The 19,440-nt window shown below is 34.0% G+C and overlaps 1 protein-coding gene across 13 annotated transcripts in view; it reads left to right on the forward strand.

Moving 5' to 3' along the window:
• The window catches only part of SGCZ (sarcoglycan zeta), a 444,923-nt gene that overhangs the window by 123,019 nt on the left and 302,464 nt on the right, over positions 1 to 19,440 (forward strand). For 5 of the 13 annotated variants that reach the window (XR_011096329.1, XR_011096330.1, XR_011096331.1 and 2 more), the window contains exon 1: positions 15,359 to 15,515. The exons of 1 other annotated variant lie outside the window; for it this stretch is intronic. Coding sequence is in view for 3 of the 12 variants with exons in the window: in XM_068681530.1 (XP_068537631.1) it covers positions 15,405 to 15,515 (111 nt within the window). In the remaining 9 variants the exon portion in view is untranslated. Of the gene's footprint in view, positions 1 to 3,003; positions 3,064 to 15,358; positions 15,516 to 19,440 lie in introns of those variants that run through there. 7 more of the 13 variants (XM_068681536.1, XM_068681539.1, XM_068681535.1 and 4 more) reach the window with 4 other exon arrangements.

Below are 19,440 nucleotides of genomic sequence, written 5' to 3' on the forward strand. Positions count from 1 at the left end.
AATTTTCCTACAACATTAGACACACAAGAAAAAAAAAATCCTCTCTTTTCTACCTCGTATGCAGGTGATTCTGCTTTGTTGAAAGTGTCTTAGAAAAAGAATATTTTGGCAAACTAGTTTGACTTTGTTTTATGAAAAAGCTAATTTTTGTACATGAAATACTGCTTTGCTTTTGAATATGATCATACAGTTTTGTCTAATGTAGACAAAATGGGGATTACAGTCTGACAGACACAATTTAGAGGAATTCATTAATCCTCTTTTCCTTCTCCAACTACTTTTTTTTTTTTTTCCTAATTTTCCTCTAAGCAAATCTAGGCAGATTTGGTCTCTTAATTCCTTTGTACATTCCACCTGAATGAGTAAGCAGATGTTTATGTTTTATTTACATCATAAGATTTGCCTAGGTTGTTCATATCATTTCTCTTATCTAAAAATTTGGAATCTTTTAGGCTTTCTGCTATCATTTCATTTTAAATGAAATTAAATTGAGTATCTTTTCTCAATGTGAAGGTCATGTTAAAAATAATTTCTTCTGCATTGAGGAGAGAGCAAAAATTCTAAAACAAACAAGCAAAATCCTTTCTTACTAGTAGCAAGTTCATAGTAAGGGTACAAAAATTCCAAGCCTAAAGAACAGAATGTTTTTTTTCCCCAGTGATCCTTTCATTTTAATTTATGTCTGACAGCTAAACAGGATTTCATATCTATCACGGGATCACAGAAATGGTCTAACTTCAAAAGTTTTAATAATTCTTCAGCAAGTATTTTTAACTTATTTTCAAGTAGTTTTCCAAAACATGCCGTTAGTAGCTAAGGTAATCAGGAGCCCAACAGTTTGATAGACAGTATTGCTTTACAGACAGAGAGCAAAGAGATCCCAAAGGCTTTGTACATAAATCAAAGAAGCCACAGGAAATGGCATTACATGCAAAATGATTTTTGATTATGTATGTGATGTAGAATTTTTCTTTTTTTTTCTGAATATACAGTTCACAGACATTGTGAATATAAATATTCTCAGTTACCTAAGGGAACTACAGCAAAAATGTAAAGCAATGAAGTTTTATTTCTGATTTTGACAAGATTCAATAAAATATTCTAATTTATGTATCTTTCATGAAAACCATAAAATAAAACACTAAACATAGGTAATGGTGTAAAAATGTGGTTTATAATTAAATCCTTACTTGCTATTCTATTAATCACAGAAAAATCTATTAACAGGTTGAGTGAAAGATGGGTTTATGCTGCTTCTCTTTGGGATGGGCTTGGTTCTCTGGTTCTCTCAACTTTTAAGTGTGTTTTAGCCAGCGAATATATAGTATATATGCTTTCATGGGACTTTTGGGGGAGCTTGGGGAGAACACCAAAAAGCTATTATTTGGCAAGTTTCAAGGACTGGTACCCAGACATCTAATCCTGAGCTTGCTATGTTAATTTTCATTAAAATAAATAAATAAATAATAATAATAAAATTGTTTGTTTGTTTTTCTATTAAATGGATTAGCACTGACAGCATGATTGAGTTAATTTCTGGATAATTTAAAATATTTATGGGAGATCTAGAAGACCTAAATTCAAGTGCCCTTTCTTTCTGGTTTGCCGCAAAGATCTGAATCAGATTTTCTTGTCCTAGAGGGTTAACTCTTGGGTAAAGGTCAATAAGCACATTGGCTTTATCTGTCTAGCTAGCTGTTTGGAAACTTACTCCAAGTTAATAAATGCAAATCAAATCCACAAATAGCTTCAGGCTAAGAAAGAAATGCACATTCTTCATGAATTTATCTAATATTACTAGAACAGGATTTCATAATGCTATTTTTATAGACCATTTTTACAGTAAACTACGTTTTAAAAATTTTATTAAATTTGTTCAGGATATCTCGTTATTTCTGCCTATTTTCTGTTGATAAGCAGTTCTAGTGTCATTATTGACCTTCTAGTCTTAAGAAAATGCTCTTTATATGAACAACTTTATTCTCTGTTCTGTACATATGAATACCTCAGCGTTTTTATTGCATTATTAGTTTTACTTTGGCAAACTAGTGTCCACAGTATATGTGGTCATAAAAGATTACTTATAAAGAATTAGTAGCCATGGAATGTGACCACAGGCAAAATATAATGTGATCTTTCATGGGTCCATTTTTTTGGACCCATGTCCAAAAAGTGTAAATACAGTAAGAAAATGGATAAAAATTATAATCTGATGCTGACAATACTGTCAAAATTGGTTAAAAATAAATGATTAGCAATATCAGGGAAGAAAATTATTCTGATGAGAGGCAATAATCATGAAACTGTATCCATGTTTTCATATGCACACAATATTTGGTATAAGAACAAAAAAACCTGGGTTGTAGTGTAAAGAAATAGAAGTTTGACATGTTTTATGTTTAAAATTGCCACAGCTTTTTAAGAACCTTTCCATTCAAACTCTTCAGCGATCCTCAATACCTTTAGTTTAAGAGAATAAAATGTTCTCTATGTTCTATGAACAAATATAAAACAGTAAATTATTCATGCCTTAAAAAAGGTAATGCTTTGCCCTTCATTTTCTAGTGTCAAGAAAGTCATGCTACATTAGTTTCATGCCATGCTGCAATAAGGACATGCAGTGAGAAAAATCCTGCTAATAAATTGCTGTGTAGAGAGATAGAATTAATATCAATATCCAAGTCTGAATTTTGGTTTGCTTTTTATTTTTTTTCATATACTGTATATATATATATTTTTTAAAAAAAGCATGCAAGCAGAATACATCAATACACTTATCATTGCAGAATATTCCATCCTTACCTCTATAAACTTATTATTTTTAAGAGTTTAATTTTCTATTCAAAATCTAATAAAAATCCAAAAGGTGGGTGTTGTTGTTGTTGTTTATTATTATTACTATTTTTGTGTAAATAAAAGAGAATAGAGTTGTTGTGGATAAGGAGAAATATGTTGTTTAATTTAGGTTTCTGTACTTGTTTGTTTTGGTTTTACTCCACTTAGATCTAGAAATTCAAACAACTCTTCCGAAGAATCCAGGAGCAGAGTATCAAGGCAATACAGGTGAGTGATAACAGTGACAGTCTCAGTGATGGCAAGCACTCTATGTACTTTGTCCTAAGAAACGAACTTGAAAAGGAATTACTCACTTCAGTAGTGAGCTAGTTAATTAGCCACCTTAGCTTGTGTTCATTCTTATGTGGGCATAGCTTGTGCTCTCTTCCTGATCTGTTCAGTTAAAATTGGTGTTCTTAATCTTTTCTTTTTCTTCTTCTTTTTTTTTTTTCTTTTTTTTTTTCCTTTTTTTTTTTTTTTTTTTTTTTTCCAAGGGAGATTATTGCAGTCCTGATCTATGAGGTTGTTCTAAAGCCACTTCTTTATATTAATATTAATAGCTTCTCTCATACTGTGCTAAGTATGCTGCAGAACTGAGCAGAAACTGTGAATCTCTTTCATCAGAACTTAGTTAATCTCTTTCCCTGAATTTGACTTTCTTTGCCAGGAGTGGCTCCTTTCTTGCTGAATGCATTTGCTTGTAATTTCATTATTGATCTTTGCTGAAATAAATTCTAATAAGTAGAAGAGAGAGATACTTGGGACACAAAATAAGAAATACGAATAAGAGAGGGATGTAAGCTTTGATTTTTCTGTATGCTTGTTTTTACTATCTAACACTTTTTTTTTTTTCCTACAAATTCAATGAGCTTCCTTCACTGAAATTTTAATAAACCTTCAAATCATGCAATAATAATAATAAGGCAACAGATGCATTTATAACACCTTTCTGTTATGAAGGAAAATATTCAGTGCAGTAATTTCTGGACTTACAGGACCAAGTAAAACTTGATTTTTCAATTAACACTAAGATAGAGCACTTGGGTAACTGCTGTGTGACAGTCCACACAGTTGGGGTGGAGAGAGTTGCTTTCAAGCATTTCTGTAGTGAATGATAAAAAATTCCATGGAAGTCTCCAGTCATGGTAGCTAAAGAAAGTGAAGCTGAAAGTCTGAAATGACAAATATAGTTTAATTTAAGTATGCGGGTTTCACACTAAATGACCTTTCAGAAAGCTCATGCAGTTTTGTTGTATACATCAGGCAACTGCCTATGATGTTCTATGTCCACACACATAAATTTGAAGCTCTCATGTCTTTCTATTATGAGAAATGTAACAAAGACTCCTTGAAGCTCCTAATTCAATCTGAAAGAATATTAAGTGTTAATAGGGGCAAATTAATAATAATAATAATAAAAAAAGCATAACAAAAACAAAAGGTCAGAAATATGTTTTTCTCAAAACAAAACAACAAAAAAATAGATTATATCATTTTGTTTTTGTAGCATTTTAACCTATTCTGCATCTTATTCTGTTTTGATGGCTTTCTGCAAATTCATGTTGTTCTTTATGTAATATCTGAATACTCTACAGTATTTATTATTTTTCAGTAGACTTTGAGGACTCAATAGTAGTTTAGTAACCTTTTTCCTCCCATAAATGTACAGTACAGTAATTATTTTCACATTTGGTAATTGTCCAGAACATTATATTGATATGGAGAGATGTATTGCTATTATACTTTTAATCCAATTGCATGCATTTCCCCATTTCTAATTCCTACTCCTGAGAAATTGGCCTCCTTGTAATGTAGATGAAGAACTTTTTAATTTGGCAGGGACTCTCACAGCCTCTTTATTTAATTTCCTATTTGGCATTGTGTGTGTGTGTGTGTGTGATGCTGCAGGAGCCCTTTATGAGAATGCCTCTATAAACTCAGCTATGCATCTCCTTTCAGTATTTTTGATAACTTCAGTATCAGGTAGTTTGTCTATACTGATAAAAAGACTCTGAGTTACTGGGGTTATCTTGAAATTGTGAGGCCAGGAGATAACTTTCCTGTGAAGGTTTGTTTTAATCTGAGCTCTGAGTACAAAATGCTTGTACTCCTAGGGGGAAAAGTGTGTGTGTGGAGGGAGGGAAGGGGGAGGGGGGGGGGCAAAACAACCAACTGTACAGCAATTAAGTTTAAGAAGTAAATGTTTATCACGTAGGTTGATGGGATCTGAAAGATGATTTTACATCGCAGTATCTTACCAAAAATCAAATCAGTTTCTTCAATGTTTCCTTCAAGGGTTTTATACCTAATTTTTAACAGAGTATGGTAGTTGCTCCTTAATGAAATTTATTCTTTTATTATAGAATATGTAAACCAGTATGTTCTGTCTTAGCGCAGAATTGTTACTGAAATGCATTGCTATTTTAATTTAATGTTATTAGAAACATCAGAATTTTATGGTTCAATTCAGTCATAATGTATTGGATGTTGTAATGTAGTAAAAATATGCAAATGCAAGATTGTACTTTATTAATTTTTAAACAGACATTGAAATGACTGACAGGTCATATGTGGATTTCTGGTCTTTATCTGCAGTGTCAGGAAATGGCTATATATGTGATACAGATATTATATCTCTCTTCATGCTGTTCTTGGTAACAAAAAGAATTCTTCTTGATACCCTGAGGTGCAGGATTAATTTGAATTATTGGACTTGGAGGCTTGAGTCCTATTAGGAAAGGAAACCAACTCTTTACTGCTGACTAGAATTACTTTCAGCTTCTATTTTCCTTATTTATTTTTCTTTCCTGCAGATTTATCTGTCTTATTTAGCACTGGAGCATAGATAATCTTAAAGATCCAGTCTGTCATATAAGCCATTTATGATAGATGATGATGCATTGGACCAATTCTCAAAAGGGCAAAGTAACCTGTCTGGGTGACAGGAATACTACTTAATCTTTTATACTTTACCTTTTCATCATTGTCTGTGCATAGCAATCGGAATGGAGGAGAATCACCAAGTCACCTGCTCCTCAGATCAGAAGGTGATTGTGGCTTTGAGTCAACATTGAACAGCCACAGCACTGCCTGGTCAGAAAGAGCAAGTGTACTAGCCTTTTACTTCTTAAAGATCTCAGCTCTCATCAAGTGTCAAGGTTTGAAAGCTGAAGGAGAATGCTGTTGCTTTACTGTGGATATCACATCACCAGCTGCCTTTCCACATAAAGTGGTAGCTTTCATCATAGCATCTCTTCTGAAGAATCCAGGAGCAGAGTATCAAGGCAATACAGGTGAGTAATACAGTGACAGTCTCAGTGATGGAAAGCACTCCATGTACTTTGTCCTAAGAAAGGAACTTGATTTCTTCATTTTTGTGAATTTATACACATAATCACCTTTGAAATTGGAAACAAAAATGTGCTTAAACAGGAATAATGCAATGTAAAGATAGTTTTTCCCCTAAATGTGAACAAATGCAAACTTTTGCATGGTCAGTACCAAATCTTTATTTCTGTAAGAGAAATTAAAATAATATGGATGCTTTAAAATATAAGGAGTGAACCCAATGCTTTGGAAGAGCAGTGCTGCTGTTGATTCTGTGGAATAAAAAGAAATGTGCTCACTTCAGACTGTAATTAGTTCCTAAAGATTATCGCTACCTCAGAGTAGTTGTCCTGCATAAATACACTCTGCTCTTCAAGAGTAACTGTGGCAGTAAGACAGGAAGATGAATTGATTTTAAAAATTATGAAATGATATGGACTGCCTAGGCCATAGAACTTTTGCCTGGATCATAAGCCAACAACTGTTCAGTAAAGGTAGTCTTAATTAAACCTCCCACCAAATTCAGGATCTGTTGAATCCATTGATTCACTTTTTTTTATAAAACAAATGCTAAGTGGCAGTAAAACAGCATACTTTATAAATAAATGAAGTAATCAAACTTTCTGTGGTTCTTTGAATTATAGTGAAGTTCTGGAAACTTCGTATGGTGATTATTGCCCAGTAAGAGATTTTATTCTACTACAAAATCTATTGTTTTGAGTTTTATTGCAAGTGAACTTTATAAAAGGGAGCCACTAGCACTGAATAGGAAGGGTGATGGCACATATCCAGTCTTGGAGCTGTAGTCTGTAATACAAAACAACCATAATCCAGGACCTGAATAGGACCAAATTCTATCTATTAAGTGTCACACGCTTTACCACACTGTCCCTCCCAAATCTCCTTGTATTTGTAATTAAAGTCTTTTCTTTAAAAGTTGTATAACTTATCATATGTACCTTTTTGTACCTTTTTTTTTTTTTTTCTTTTTTCCAAAATAGGTATCTTCTCAGGGTAGCTTAACAGAATTAATTCTTACTGAATATAGCATAATACAGCTTAATTTTATTCCCTAATGTATTTTCAGATTCCACTGTATCTCACATTTAATACTATGAACAATACTAAATGCCCTTCCTCTTTCTTTCCAATGATGCAATGGCAGTGATTTTGAAGCCTGGAACATGTGAACTTGCTCTCTTCCTCTCTCGTCCCTCACTGTAGCCCGTGTCCCCACTTTTCTATCTGCTTGGGTGAGCTCAAGAGATTAGAATATTTTTCACGCAGTTCTTAATCTGAAGGAACGGTCTGCTTAGCCAACTTCATCTCCTTAGGAATGTGGCACATACTGTGAAATAGGAGTTGATTATGTGAAATGCTGCTACAGGCTTTCAAGCAGCCTTCAGTTGTTATACTCTTCTGGGCAATAAACATGGTTAGCTTATGTTTACTATTTATTGAGTTGTTTAAAAGATAGTAAAAAAGGTATGCAAAACATTAAAGTAAGGTGTCTTATCATACCTACTTAAACTGTCAAAGGAAAAATACTGATCAGAAGTTATAAATGACATAATAAACAACTTCTATCAAAAAGGAAAGACATTGAACAAATCTTTGGTGCAATATGAACATATAAGCAATTAATTACCTCATTTTTATGTGATTGTAAGAATATATTAAATGACTTAGTTTCATGTATAGAAACCAGTGAATTAAAAGGAAATTCTGAAGGTGAGTTGGACTTTCCAAGATGCTAAAATTTCAGTTTAAAAGTAATGCTGCTTAACTATTTTACTTGATGAAACTAAATTTCTCAGTGTTCTGGAAAAAGCAGAGCTTCCTCTGAAAAAAAATATGGTGTTGGAGCCCATCGTAGTTAATATACTAGCTGTTCTCTGCATGAGTTACATGGTATCCGTCACGTGTTCTCCGTGCTTTAGCTGTTCCTTCACTGGGGGCACTAAGGGGGCTTTCTCACCCTGTATTACTGCTATTTTGATGAAATAAAGAAAGCTTGATTGTGTGTAGAGGTTCAAATGTGTCAAAAAAAACAGTGTCAAATTCAGTTGAAGCTAAACAATTACTTTAAAAAAAATACTTTTTTTTTTTTTTTTCCTTTTCTTGCTTGAAAATAGCTTCAGTATAGCTAGAGAAAGGAATTAGCATATAACGTAATCAACATCATTTCCCTAGGAAACCAAGCTAAGAAACACCCTTGTACACTCTAACTACAAGCAGTGGCAAAGTAGGAAATTATATGAAAAGTGGATATCTTTTTCAATAGTATTTCCTCATTAATATTTATTGGAGAAAATACAGTATGCATATGTAGCAATAACTGTGTTGGGCAGAGAATTATTTTCCATTAACTGTGAGTAAAATAATTTTTTTCCCTAAGTATTGATTTATTATGTTTGTTGTCTTTGGAGTCACTTTGTATACCTATGCTCCCTCTTTCTCGTTTTCTCTCCCTTTTTCTCTCCCTCTTCCCCCTTTCTCCCCCTCCCCTCCTTTTTTCTTTTTTTTCTTTTTTTTTTTTTTTTTCTTTTTCTTTTTTAACAATGAAAGCTCTAGATGAGCATTTCAGAAGAATTCAAAATATATGGTTTGGATACTGTGAAGTGTTTTCTTCAATATAAAATATTCCCACCTTTAGTTTGGGTATCTCTCAAAACGATGCGAGTCAAGAGTTGTATTGTTCCTGCATTTTATTGCATCCATTTTTGCTTGCTAATTAATATCAATCTGAATTACAGTATTAAATTCAGTTAGCATACTTCTGAAGCCAAGATTATGTTTTGTATGGAGCTACATGTGGAAATGAGACTAAAAGCAACATATGGCAACACACATTTCAAAGTCTAAATGGAACAGCACAGGCTTAGTAGAAACTATGATGTTTTTAATTTTGAATAATTTTCTAATTATTACATGTTATTAAAATACTTTGAGGATTTTTATGGACCTTATGTAGAAGTTTTAGAATTTCCATAAAAAATAAATACTTTTTAAGGCATTGTAGAGATGATAAATCTTTTTTGTTAATATAACGATTCAAAGTTTTAACTACTGTCCATGGGGAACTGTGTTTGTATGTCTCATGATACCATTAAATGTAGGTTGAATTTAATATTAAAAGTTTGGTGGTTTGGTGGTTTTGTTTGTTTGTTTGTTTGTTTTTTACAGTTGCTTAAGATTATGATTTAAATCTCTTTTCACTAAAATAAACAGATGACTTAGATGTATCCATGTCTGTAAGAAGTACCTTCTTTGCTTGGTAATATAAATATGTAAAATAAATTTAAAGAAGCTTTAAAAAATAGGAAAGCACAAAAAGGCCACTCAACACGTATTTTATTATTCAAAAGTATTTTATATGTATCTAGAAAGATGCATAGGTGTGTTTCTTTTCTTAAGAAATGAAAAGAGCTGAGAAGTAGATACCGATCTCTACTAAGTTATTCCTACAATGTTCACAGCTTATTAATATAAGAACAGAAAAAACAGGAATTCATTACAGAATATAGTTTTGCCTTGGTTTTAGTCAGTATCACTTTTATTTTTAATTGATTTTTTTTCCTCTTCCTGTTTTCTGCAATGCTGCTTTTTGAGCACTTATATTCTGAGAAAGGCAAGTAGCATCAACCCAACAAAACCGTACACACTACTTAATCTCAGACTTTCTGTAATCTAACTTAAAAACTATACCATCATATTTTGAGAATGCCAGTTCAATTTAAGAAAAATAAAGTAGAAGAAAGATTTGCCCCAGGTTTTCTATTCATCTGTTCTCTTGCCCCCCAAAAGCTCCTATTGTTGAGCTCCTAAATTGAGCGTAATAAACTTCTGAGGCTTCTTTTGTTAGGAAGTTATCTGGACAAATTCTTGATAAGATTTATTCTAATGTAACTCACATAAAAAACTGACTCATATTTATTGTGCTCATATCTTATTTCTCTTCCAAAATCCAAAAAAGAGCTTGCAATGGTTTACAGTGATTACAAAGTGTGTATTGTGAATTAAATCTCTATTTCAACCATTAAGAATAATCTACTTTAAAGTCCTTTCCAACCGCAACCCAATCCATTCTATGATTAATGTACTCTTTTTTAATATGCTGTATATAAAATATTGGCATGTTTTGCTAATTTGAAGATTGTTTTGTTGGATTAAAGTACATTTTTTATTATATGCAACTCCTAACACTTCCTGAGTCTTGCTTTCTGAGGAAATACAGTATTTTTTTTTCTTTTATTTTTTTCAAGTATATGTAAGTTCACTTATTAGGACAAGGAAGGGAACTGTTTCCTTATGTTTCTTTGGTTAGCTATTCATAACAAATACTTTGCATATACTTGCAAACTTTGAATTCATACTCCAGAGACTAAAATTCAATGAAAACATAAGTGTCTGTCAGTTTGCGTTAAATCAGGGCTTCAATACATGATGTTAAAATAACATTTCATCTTTATTCAGCACAAATGACAATTTGGAAAAAATGAATCTTTTCTGTATTGTCTGAGACAGAGGAAGAAAACCATGTCATTAATATACTGATAGATGCATGTATCCTTTGAGACTTCATCTTGGTAACCTTTTTCCAGCTAGTCATAACATCAATATTTTAAGCCTACAGATGTGGCAAAATATGGGGTACATATGAAAAATTATGTAACAAATTGTGCGTTAGCTTTCTGGAACACAAGAGCTTTTGTGCATTGTACCTATGATTTCTAAGAGAGTGTGTTTGCAAATTATGAACTTGTTTACACTCTTAGCCCATCGGAATTCAGCTAAGCTACACTTGAGCAGTTTAAAACTAAAAGGGAATTAAAAGTTTAGGAAACAAATATGAGTCAAATAAGGCATCCACTTCATTTACTTCAACCTATCTTTTAGAACTAGCTATATATATATTTTGTGTTGCAGGTGTCAACTGTTGTATATTATGCTTTTCTCAGCAGTGAAAGCAATCATACTAATGGCTATGCTATTCTCCTGGATCATTAGTCCCATAGCTGCTACCTACTAACACATCTTTCCTTGGTTTTTGGGAGTTGAAAAGCACAGACTTCCCCCCCCCTCTCCAGTAGGCATATTGTTGTGCTTCTGCTTCTCTGAATGCACAGTAACTGCAAGTGTAAATGATAATACTGTAAATCTTTTTTTTTCTTTTTTTTTTTTAAGTTTCATATTGTTCTGATTCCAGAAAGTTGTTCTCTAAGTTTAAATTTATCACAGCTCAATAGATTGTTCCTTAGGTTGAAAAAATAATCTATATTGCAGAACTGAATACTGTATTTTTCAAGTATAAGGAGTGCGTATCCCCGATAAACAGTAAAAAATGTGTATAGAAAATGAGTTTAGCATTGGTGATAAATGACATAGAGAAAAAATGTGATTGTTACATCTTTCTAAGCTACAAAATTATTTCTGCTAGAGCTTAGAAAAATATGTACTTTACAGTACAACATAATGCTAAGAGGTAGCTAGAATGACTTTCTTTTTTATGCCAAGGCCTCTTCCCCCTGCTGATAACAGGTCATTCACAAGTTATTACGCAGAGGAAAACAGACATCTGTAATGAATACATCTAAGCAATACGCTACGTGAAGTGTGAAACTGGGGAGAAACCCAATGCTTGAATGTCCACAATATGTAATAGTGTAGACCCCAGGGTTAATTCTAACATTAAATTGAATATATCAAAGAAGGAAACTGAAAGTCTGTGCAAAACTGTGTAGGTTTTCTGAAATGGAAGCACTTAGCCACATCTAAGTATCGAATATCAGCACTTCCTTGAAGAGGAAAAAAACTGAGTAAGTCTGTTGAATGTGAGAACAATTAATTTTATTATTTATTATTCTTTTTATTGCCAGAAACAGTACAGATTGTCAGTGCCAAGGCAAAGGACTTTTGAAAGTCTGGCAGGAGTCTACTGAAGCTCATGTATAACAGGAGTGGAAAAATGTGAAGCTGTATTAATACTTGCTCACATTTGCTGAAAATATGCTTAAACGTTAATTGACTAAGCTAGGTTTTAATTTGTCACAAAGATGTTTCCTTTCATTCCAGTTTTGATAGCTATTCTTAAAAAAAAAAAAATATTGAAAATTACTACTATTAGATATTGCCTTCTTATCAGTTGCATAGCCCAGGTCCTAATGAAGTCCTTCACCTCTAATCCCACTTGCAAGGGTAACCCCATTTGCTAAGGTAACCATCTTCATGAACTAGCTGGTCAAAGAACTGATAAAGTTAATTATGAGTGAAATCCAAAAGACGAAACAGTACAGTAGATTCCCCATGTCACACCAAAACGACAGTATGAAGTAGTAGTCATATGGAAAGTAGCCATAGTAGTCCCAGTATTTGAGTGTATTCTCCAGGTTTAGTGAACAAGCCTAATTATGGTGGGATTTCAATATATTAAATGACTTTGACTTGTTTTTGACTGTAACGGGGAAAGACTCTGCCTAGTTAAATCACTGAATTCATGAGCCCTGAGAAGTCCTACTCTGTAGTAGAGGTTCACTGTCTGTCTTCTTGATTCTAATCACTCATTATACTTACATTTATTACTTGCATGCTACTTTTTCTAGCTTGTATTTATGACTTAGTTGCTCTAGATGTTTCATGAAGCTGAATATTATGATTTTAAATGTTAATGCTTCATATTTGGATAATACTAGACATCTGAAATGGTTGAAAGGCTGAAAGTAACTTAGCAAAACAGAAATATTTCTGAGAGTCATCTCATTTCTTTCACAGTTCAGCTTTGTAGGTTTTATTTGGATAAACTCTAATATATTTAATCAGATAACATGGGATCAGCTTGTATATTAAACTTGATTATGTGTAAAAGCCTCTAGCTTATCAGATGGAAATATGTTACTTTCAGTCAGTCTGTTCTCTTTGTAAAGAACACTCTGAAATGAGACAAGATGTGTGCCTATTTTGTACATTGGGTTAACTGATAAAACCATGTTTGAGGACTGCTACTGCATGAACTAACACTACATTGTGATGAAGTTGAGACTTCCATTTAAGTTCTTGCTGCTAAATTTCAAGCTGTTTTTCAAAGTGCTTTTCCTCTCAATAGAATTTTCCTTCTCTGTCCCATGCCTATATCACTTTGGCCTGCCTCTGTCAACTCTTGCTGGCCTTATATGATATTGCCAGTTCCAACTCTCTTACTCTCTTGTGGGCCTTCCCAACTGTCTCTCTTTTTTTTATTTTTTAAATATTAATATTATTGCCATCTAATAGAATGTGGTGGTTCTGATGCTTTTTTCATTATAAAAGTCACCTCATCCATGATTCACTTAAAATTTCTGTTCAGTATTTTTTACTGGATATTTATCATTTGAAAAGTTTTTCTACCTCTCCAATTGTATTCTCTCATCCCTTTTCTCCTTTTGGTCATGCTAAAAGGAGTAAAGGAAACAATCAGCGGGACTTGAACAAAATGTTGATCTCTGTGATGATAACTCTAGCACCACTCTCCAAAGGCTCATCTTGCTATCCTCTGGGTGCTTTACATTCCCATGCAGACAGCACTCCTCAGTACTCCTCATCTGATCTGCTGATCTGTCAGTTAAAAAAAAAAAAAAAAAAAAAAAAAAAAAAAAAAAAAAAGCAACAGCTATGATGCTACTTAATGTAGCTCTAGGGAAAAAGAGACATTAGAGCAGAGACTGCTAGCAGGCAGCATATTGGGCTCCTCACAGGTGGCAGCGGCACCACTGCATCCCACCTATGTATCTGACTCATTAGGTAGTTTGAAAGCTTTTCAGCATACAGTCAATTGTGTATTTTGCTCTTTTTTCATCATCTTTTTCTTAAAAAGATAACCACATGCACAGTGAGTGCCTTTCTCCCATTAATGTACTTTTCTAACACTTTATTTTGCCTTCACCTTCTCTCCTTTCCTTCGCAAAGTCACATTTACATCAAGCAAATTGGGAGATTTGTGACACTTCTTAATTGCTGAGAACATTAATATTATCATATCACACTGGTTTCTGTGAAAAATTTATAAAATAAGATTTCTAATGCAATCTCTAGGTTATATTACTGATTGCTTTATAGTGAGAACTGGTATGTTGAATTAAATTTAATACCTTCAGAAACCCAGTTTTATAATGAATGGCATTTCACTTTCACCTTGTCTATTGAACACCCTTTGAAGGTTCATGTAACCAGCTCCATGTACATGGTAACAAATTCTCTCTGGAGTTCTCCAAAACTGGAGAGAAGTTTAGGTGCTGCAGAGCTGCCAGAAATGCATCTTCTCTTTTTTACTTTTTCTCATTTCTGCTCCAGCAGATGGATTTATCCCCCTGACTTGACATTATCTGGGGAGTAAGATGCAGTGGAGAGCTCAGTAGAAAATGGCTGATGCTCTGCCATTCAAGCTGAGCTTGTATTCACGCAGGGTAAACTGTAAAAAGCAAGGTAACAGCCTGTAGCAATAAACAGTAAACTTTCTTATCTACCAGCTCCAACCACTTTCAACCGACCCATCTGCTATGAAAACAATAATGTTTGCCACAAATATTTGCACATATTTGATACTGTGAAATTACATGTGGCTGAAAGACTATTGATTTTCTTTTTTCTATGCTTGTTTTGATTCCCTAGAACAATACATTGCACATAATATTTTGGGGTTTGTCTCTTCTGGGAGTCCACACTTTTTCAGACCAGACTGAGTAATTTTAAAAGTTGCTGCTGCTGTATTGATTTTCTGCCTGAATCCATTTTGCTAAGTAAACTGATCTAGGAAGTAGGGCCTGAGATCATCTCACAGGCACAATAACCAAGCCCTACCCCTTTCTAAAACACCAAAGCTTTATAATCTTTAAAACTGATTTTTATTTGACTTAGCTGACCTGCAAAATAGGAAAACCTCAGATCTGCTGGATAAGATGGAATAAAATTGAAGAAGGTGGTGAACCAATTTTCCCTCCCTCACTGTGTCCTTGCAAGGGCGAGTCCTTTTCCATGGGTTTTCTGTCAGCCTAGAGACACTCCTCTACTACACAATCCATTCCAAAAAACCCTTGCGGTTCCTCAGGCAAGAGCTTTCTTTACACTCCTGGGGAGGCCAGATGGCCTACACCTTACTCTCCAGGGAGCCAGCCCTTAAAGGCCTGCTGCTTTTCTTCTGGAAGCTTCCACTGGGCCAGGGCACCGCTGCCCCTCATTCTCCCCTAAGTGGGGTGCAGGTGCTGCAATGCATGCTCATTTCCAATCCATCCTTTGTCAGCTACAGTAAAATTCTTTCTGCTGCTCCCTCTTGTCTCTATCGCTCTCCGTCTCCGAGGAAGACACCTTTACATGGCTGCACAGTGAGTCAGGGCTAGGGGAGCAAAGCTTTTCTTTCCCAGTGAGGGAGCGTGATGGAGCTATTTTGTTAGCCACTGCCAAAATGGCTTCCAGGGCAGCAAAACGGCTCCCAGGGCATATGCATATCCCATGTACAAAGCACCTGTTCTCCTAGACCTGTTTGTACTTCTTTTATTGTCCGCTTTACTTTTTCTTGCTGCTGTGCTTCTTGTTGTGTCAGCGGTAGTGGAGCTGGCACTTTTCTTCAAAAGTCGGGAGGAAAGGGGCGCTAGCCCATACAGCCCTACACACACACACACGAAGAAAGAGAAAGAGTAAGCAGAGCAGTATTTGCATCAAGACTCAGTAAACAGCATTTATTTATTTATTTAATGAGAGTGAGATCAACTACTAATCAACTTGTACCAGTAAAGGTCACATTGGCTTTTACTCTGGACTTCTATGACTTCTGTGCCTCCTCCTGGAGAGGTAGCTGGTATAGTTAAATGATTTTTCAGCAATTTTTCACTAGTGGGTGCCCATTTCAGCACCCTTACAGACAAGAAATGCTCTGTTACCAAGTTATTGTGTTGTGGTTATCAAGTCTTTTTTTCATGCTAATGAGGAACAATTCAGAAGGAAAGAAACAATTCATAAAGTCTGGGGGATAAATTTTCCCCCTCCCAAATGCTGTTAGCTTAAATGAGCTTGTATGGTTTATTCACAGAGGTTTACAAAAACATGATATATTGCATGTTTCTTCCTGCAAAGCCAGATGCAAGTTTTGTAATTTAAATGCACTGGCTCATTTTAATGATAAACTCAACTCTGTAAAATATGTGAAAGTTTTGTAATAATGCTGGATATTCATTTCGATGTTTTACATGGTCAGTATAACCATCTACATATATCTGTTTCAATGTTAAAAAAAATACTGATGAATTATATTTTGCATATTTGTGGTATTTTCCTGACGTGGGTAGTATTTCTTACTTCTGAAAAGATGCTTATTTGCATTCTATGAATAGTGGATTAGGAATTTCATAGAACTTAATTCATTTTTGTTTTCACCCTTAAGAGGGTTGAATATTTTTTGTGAGCCTTCATTCATTTCAGAGCTGCCTTGATTTGGGAACAATACTGATGTTTTAAAATTCAGGTCATAGAGGGGCCATTATTAAATTTTATAGTGATGTTTTTCTCTTGGAATAGTGAACTATATCACCAGGGATCCATTTGATTATATTGTCTGATCTTTTGTATAAGAGACTGCAGACTTCTCAGAGGTATTTTAGCTCTAGTATGTGTCTTTGTCAGAGACCTTGGTTTAGAAATGATTTGGTGTTTTTTAATTAATTCATTAACTTAAAAAGCTACAAATAATTCAAGCTTTTGCTTCTAGTGAGAGAAAGCGTTGATAAAAGTACGTGCATTAGAAAATTATAAGGTTACAGTTCTTTGAAACTGAAAGTGTTTGAAATACTTGCTGGCTGTGGAGGAGAGAGAGGATATGCAATGAACTGAAAGCAAAATGTGTGGATTTTTAATAAAAGACCTAAAATCAATTACCAAGTAAATAATTAAGGAAAAAAAAAAAGTTATGTACAATTAAAGTAAGTGTATAGATTGACTACAATAACAATAATTATCCCCTGGCTAGAGCTTTTACATAAATTTATCTTTCATCCTGCATGATGGTCACCAGCTTTGTGTAAGTGTTGTTGCTAGGTCAAGCAACTCCGGAAGCTTGATGTATCATGCTTAATAGAAATAAACAATTGCTGATTATTTTTCTCATTTTATAATGCTGTTAAAATCACTTTGAATTTTGTCAGTATGTATATGTGAACTTAGGATAGAGGCTACTAGTTAACCTATCTTTTGTGATGTAGTGAAATAAAATGCCTCATTTTCAAACCTAAAGTAAAATAATCGACGCCACAGATTATAGCAAGTCTTTTGGTTTGACTTATGTATTTATTTTGCCAAATAAGGATATTTTCTGCAAAAATAAGTTGTTTTCAAAAATATAAAAGTGTTAACTGTGAACTGTTGTTACCCAGCATCAATAGTAAGATATATTCTTGCTTCTTTACATCAGATTGCTTTTTGATATACTACTTTTGTATGGGTTCATGTCTGAGATCTCACCAATACAGTTTTGCGAAATACACTTTTAGGTCAGTAATCTTACACAGTTTAAGCATATACAGTTGAAACAGATCGTCAATTTCTTTACAATGGTGGATGATTTCATAAAATCATTTTTCTGAATGTTGCTGCTATACAAATGTATAGAAGAGCATAGTAAGCTAAAAAGAACTCATCACTTTCTTCACTAGGTAGACTTCCAATTGGGCCACTGTATAGCTCTCTACTAAAACATCTATTCAGAAAGCTGCTCACTACTTTTGACAGTTCAAGTGAAACCATTTTTAAGGTCAGATCTAAGGTTATTTAAATTAAAAAAAAAAAAAAAAGCAAACAAAAACCCCACAAAACAACTAAAAACGAAGGTACAACCTGAGAGAAAGAGTATAGTGGCCTTAAATACAGGATGGAGAAATCTGAGTGGAAACATGATGGCACTGCTACTGTGTTGAGTGTGACAAGGTTAGGTGAATATTGTTTACAGTTAGAAAGGATATATTTTACATGCTGTCATGGGTGACATCTGGAGAATGGGTATTATACCTTAAAGTACAAGTTTTGTTTATTTATGTCCTGTGTGAAATTAATAGCCAGGAAGACAACAGATCCTGAAATGTTTCCATTTCATAAATAAGGTAAAGGAAAGGAGCGTGTGGACTTCTAACACCATGGATGGTAGAAAAGGTCTAGAAAAATTTATTTTCATGGATGAGGATTTGTTTTAGGTGACATAATTTCTTACAGCAGTTATTTAGGAAAAGACTTGGAAAAGTAGTTTTTCTATTTCCATGCAATGCTGTTACATTTCTGCTATCATATCAATATACAGGAAGCTGTGCCCAGGTTGAGCAAACCAGGGAGAAGGAAACCTGACTGATAGTAGGGCAGAGACAGAAAGATTGCATTTCCCTCTACTGTAGGAAAGAGTGAGAATACCCCAAGGTAGTCTTAGCAAAAGCTTAGCAGCTTCTCATTTCAGCAGAACCTTAAACATGATATCAGAGACAGCTTTGGGTCTCATGAATGTCATGGGTCCTTGTTTTGGTGAAAGTCTACATTTTAAAGACTTTGTAGGAAGACAGAGAAGGTACTTGAGTGGGGAGAGCAAGGTCAAGCATCAGATGTGGTTTGCCTTAAAGATTAAGGAAGAGAAACTGACTGTGAAGCAGGTGAGTAGCTGGCATCTTCTACTTAAATGCAGGACTGTGACATTTATTTTGGCAGTCCATTGTAAGGTGTGTGACTATGGTCATTCTAAAATTTAAACATTTTGAGTTGTGGATTTCATAAGTCATTCAGTCTTCTATTTATTAGAAAAGTGTGTGCTTGGCCCCTTCTCTCTTTTATGACTAATTGGAAGCAGGTCCAATGTCAAGACATATAATTACTCTCACCACTTTTAAATATAATGTAAAAAAAAAAAAGCAGAATGTGAGGAACGCTACCTTTTGTTTTTCTCATGAAGAAAATACATTTTTGACATTTTTTGTGCTTATGTATACAACTCAGATTTTGTTAGTTAGCTTCTTATTTCTTTTGCTTTTGTCTGCCCAGAAAAAAATACATTTCTTTTTTCCTCCTTCTCTTCACCTACGTTAAATGCAGTGACAAAATGGTTCATTCAAAACCAGGATCCATGTAGAACAACTGTCTGCCCATCCAGAACAGCTTTTCTTTTTTATTGATTGACAACTTCACTTTGTTATAGCACAAAGCACGCAATAGCATTTTCTTTTCCAGACTGAAATTACATTATTATTTACATTTTTTCATTTTTCTGTTTTCTCCAAGAGTAAT

This window comes from Anas acuta, chromosome 4 (assembly GCF_963932015.1).
Source record: "Anas acuta chromosome 4, bAnaAcu1.1, whole genome shotgun sequence".
NCBI classification, from domain to species: Eukaryota; Metazoa; Chordata; class Aves; order Anseriformes; family Anatidae; genus Anas; species Anas acuta.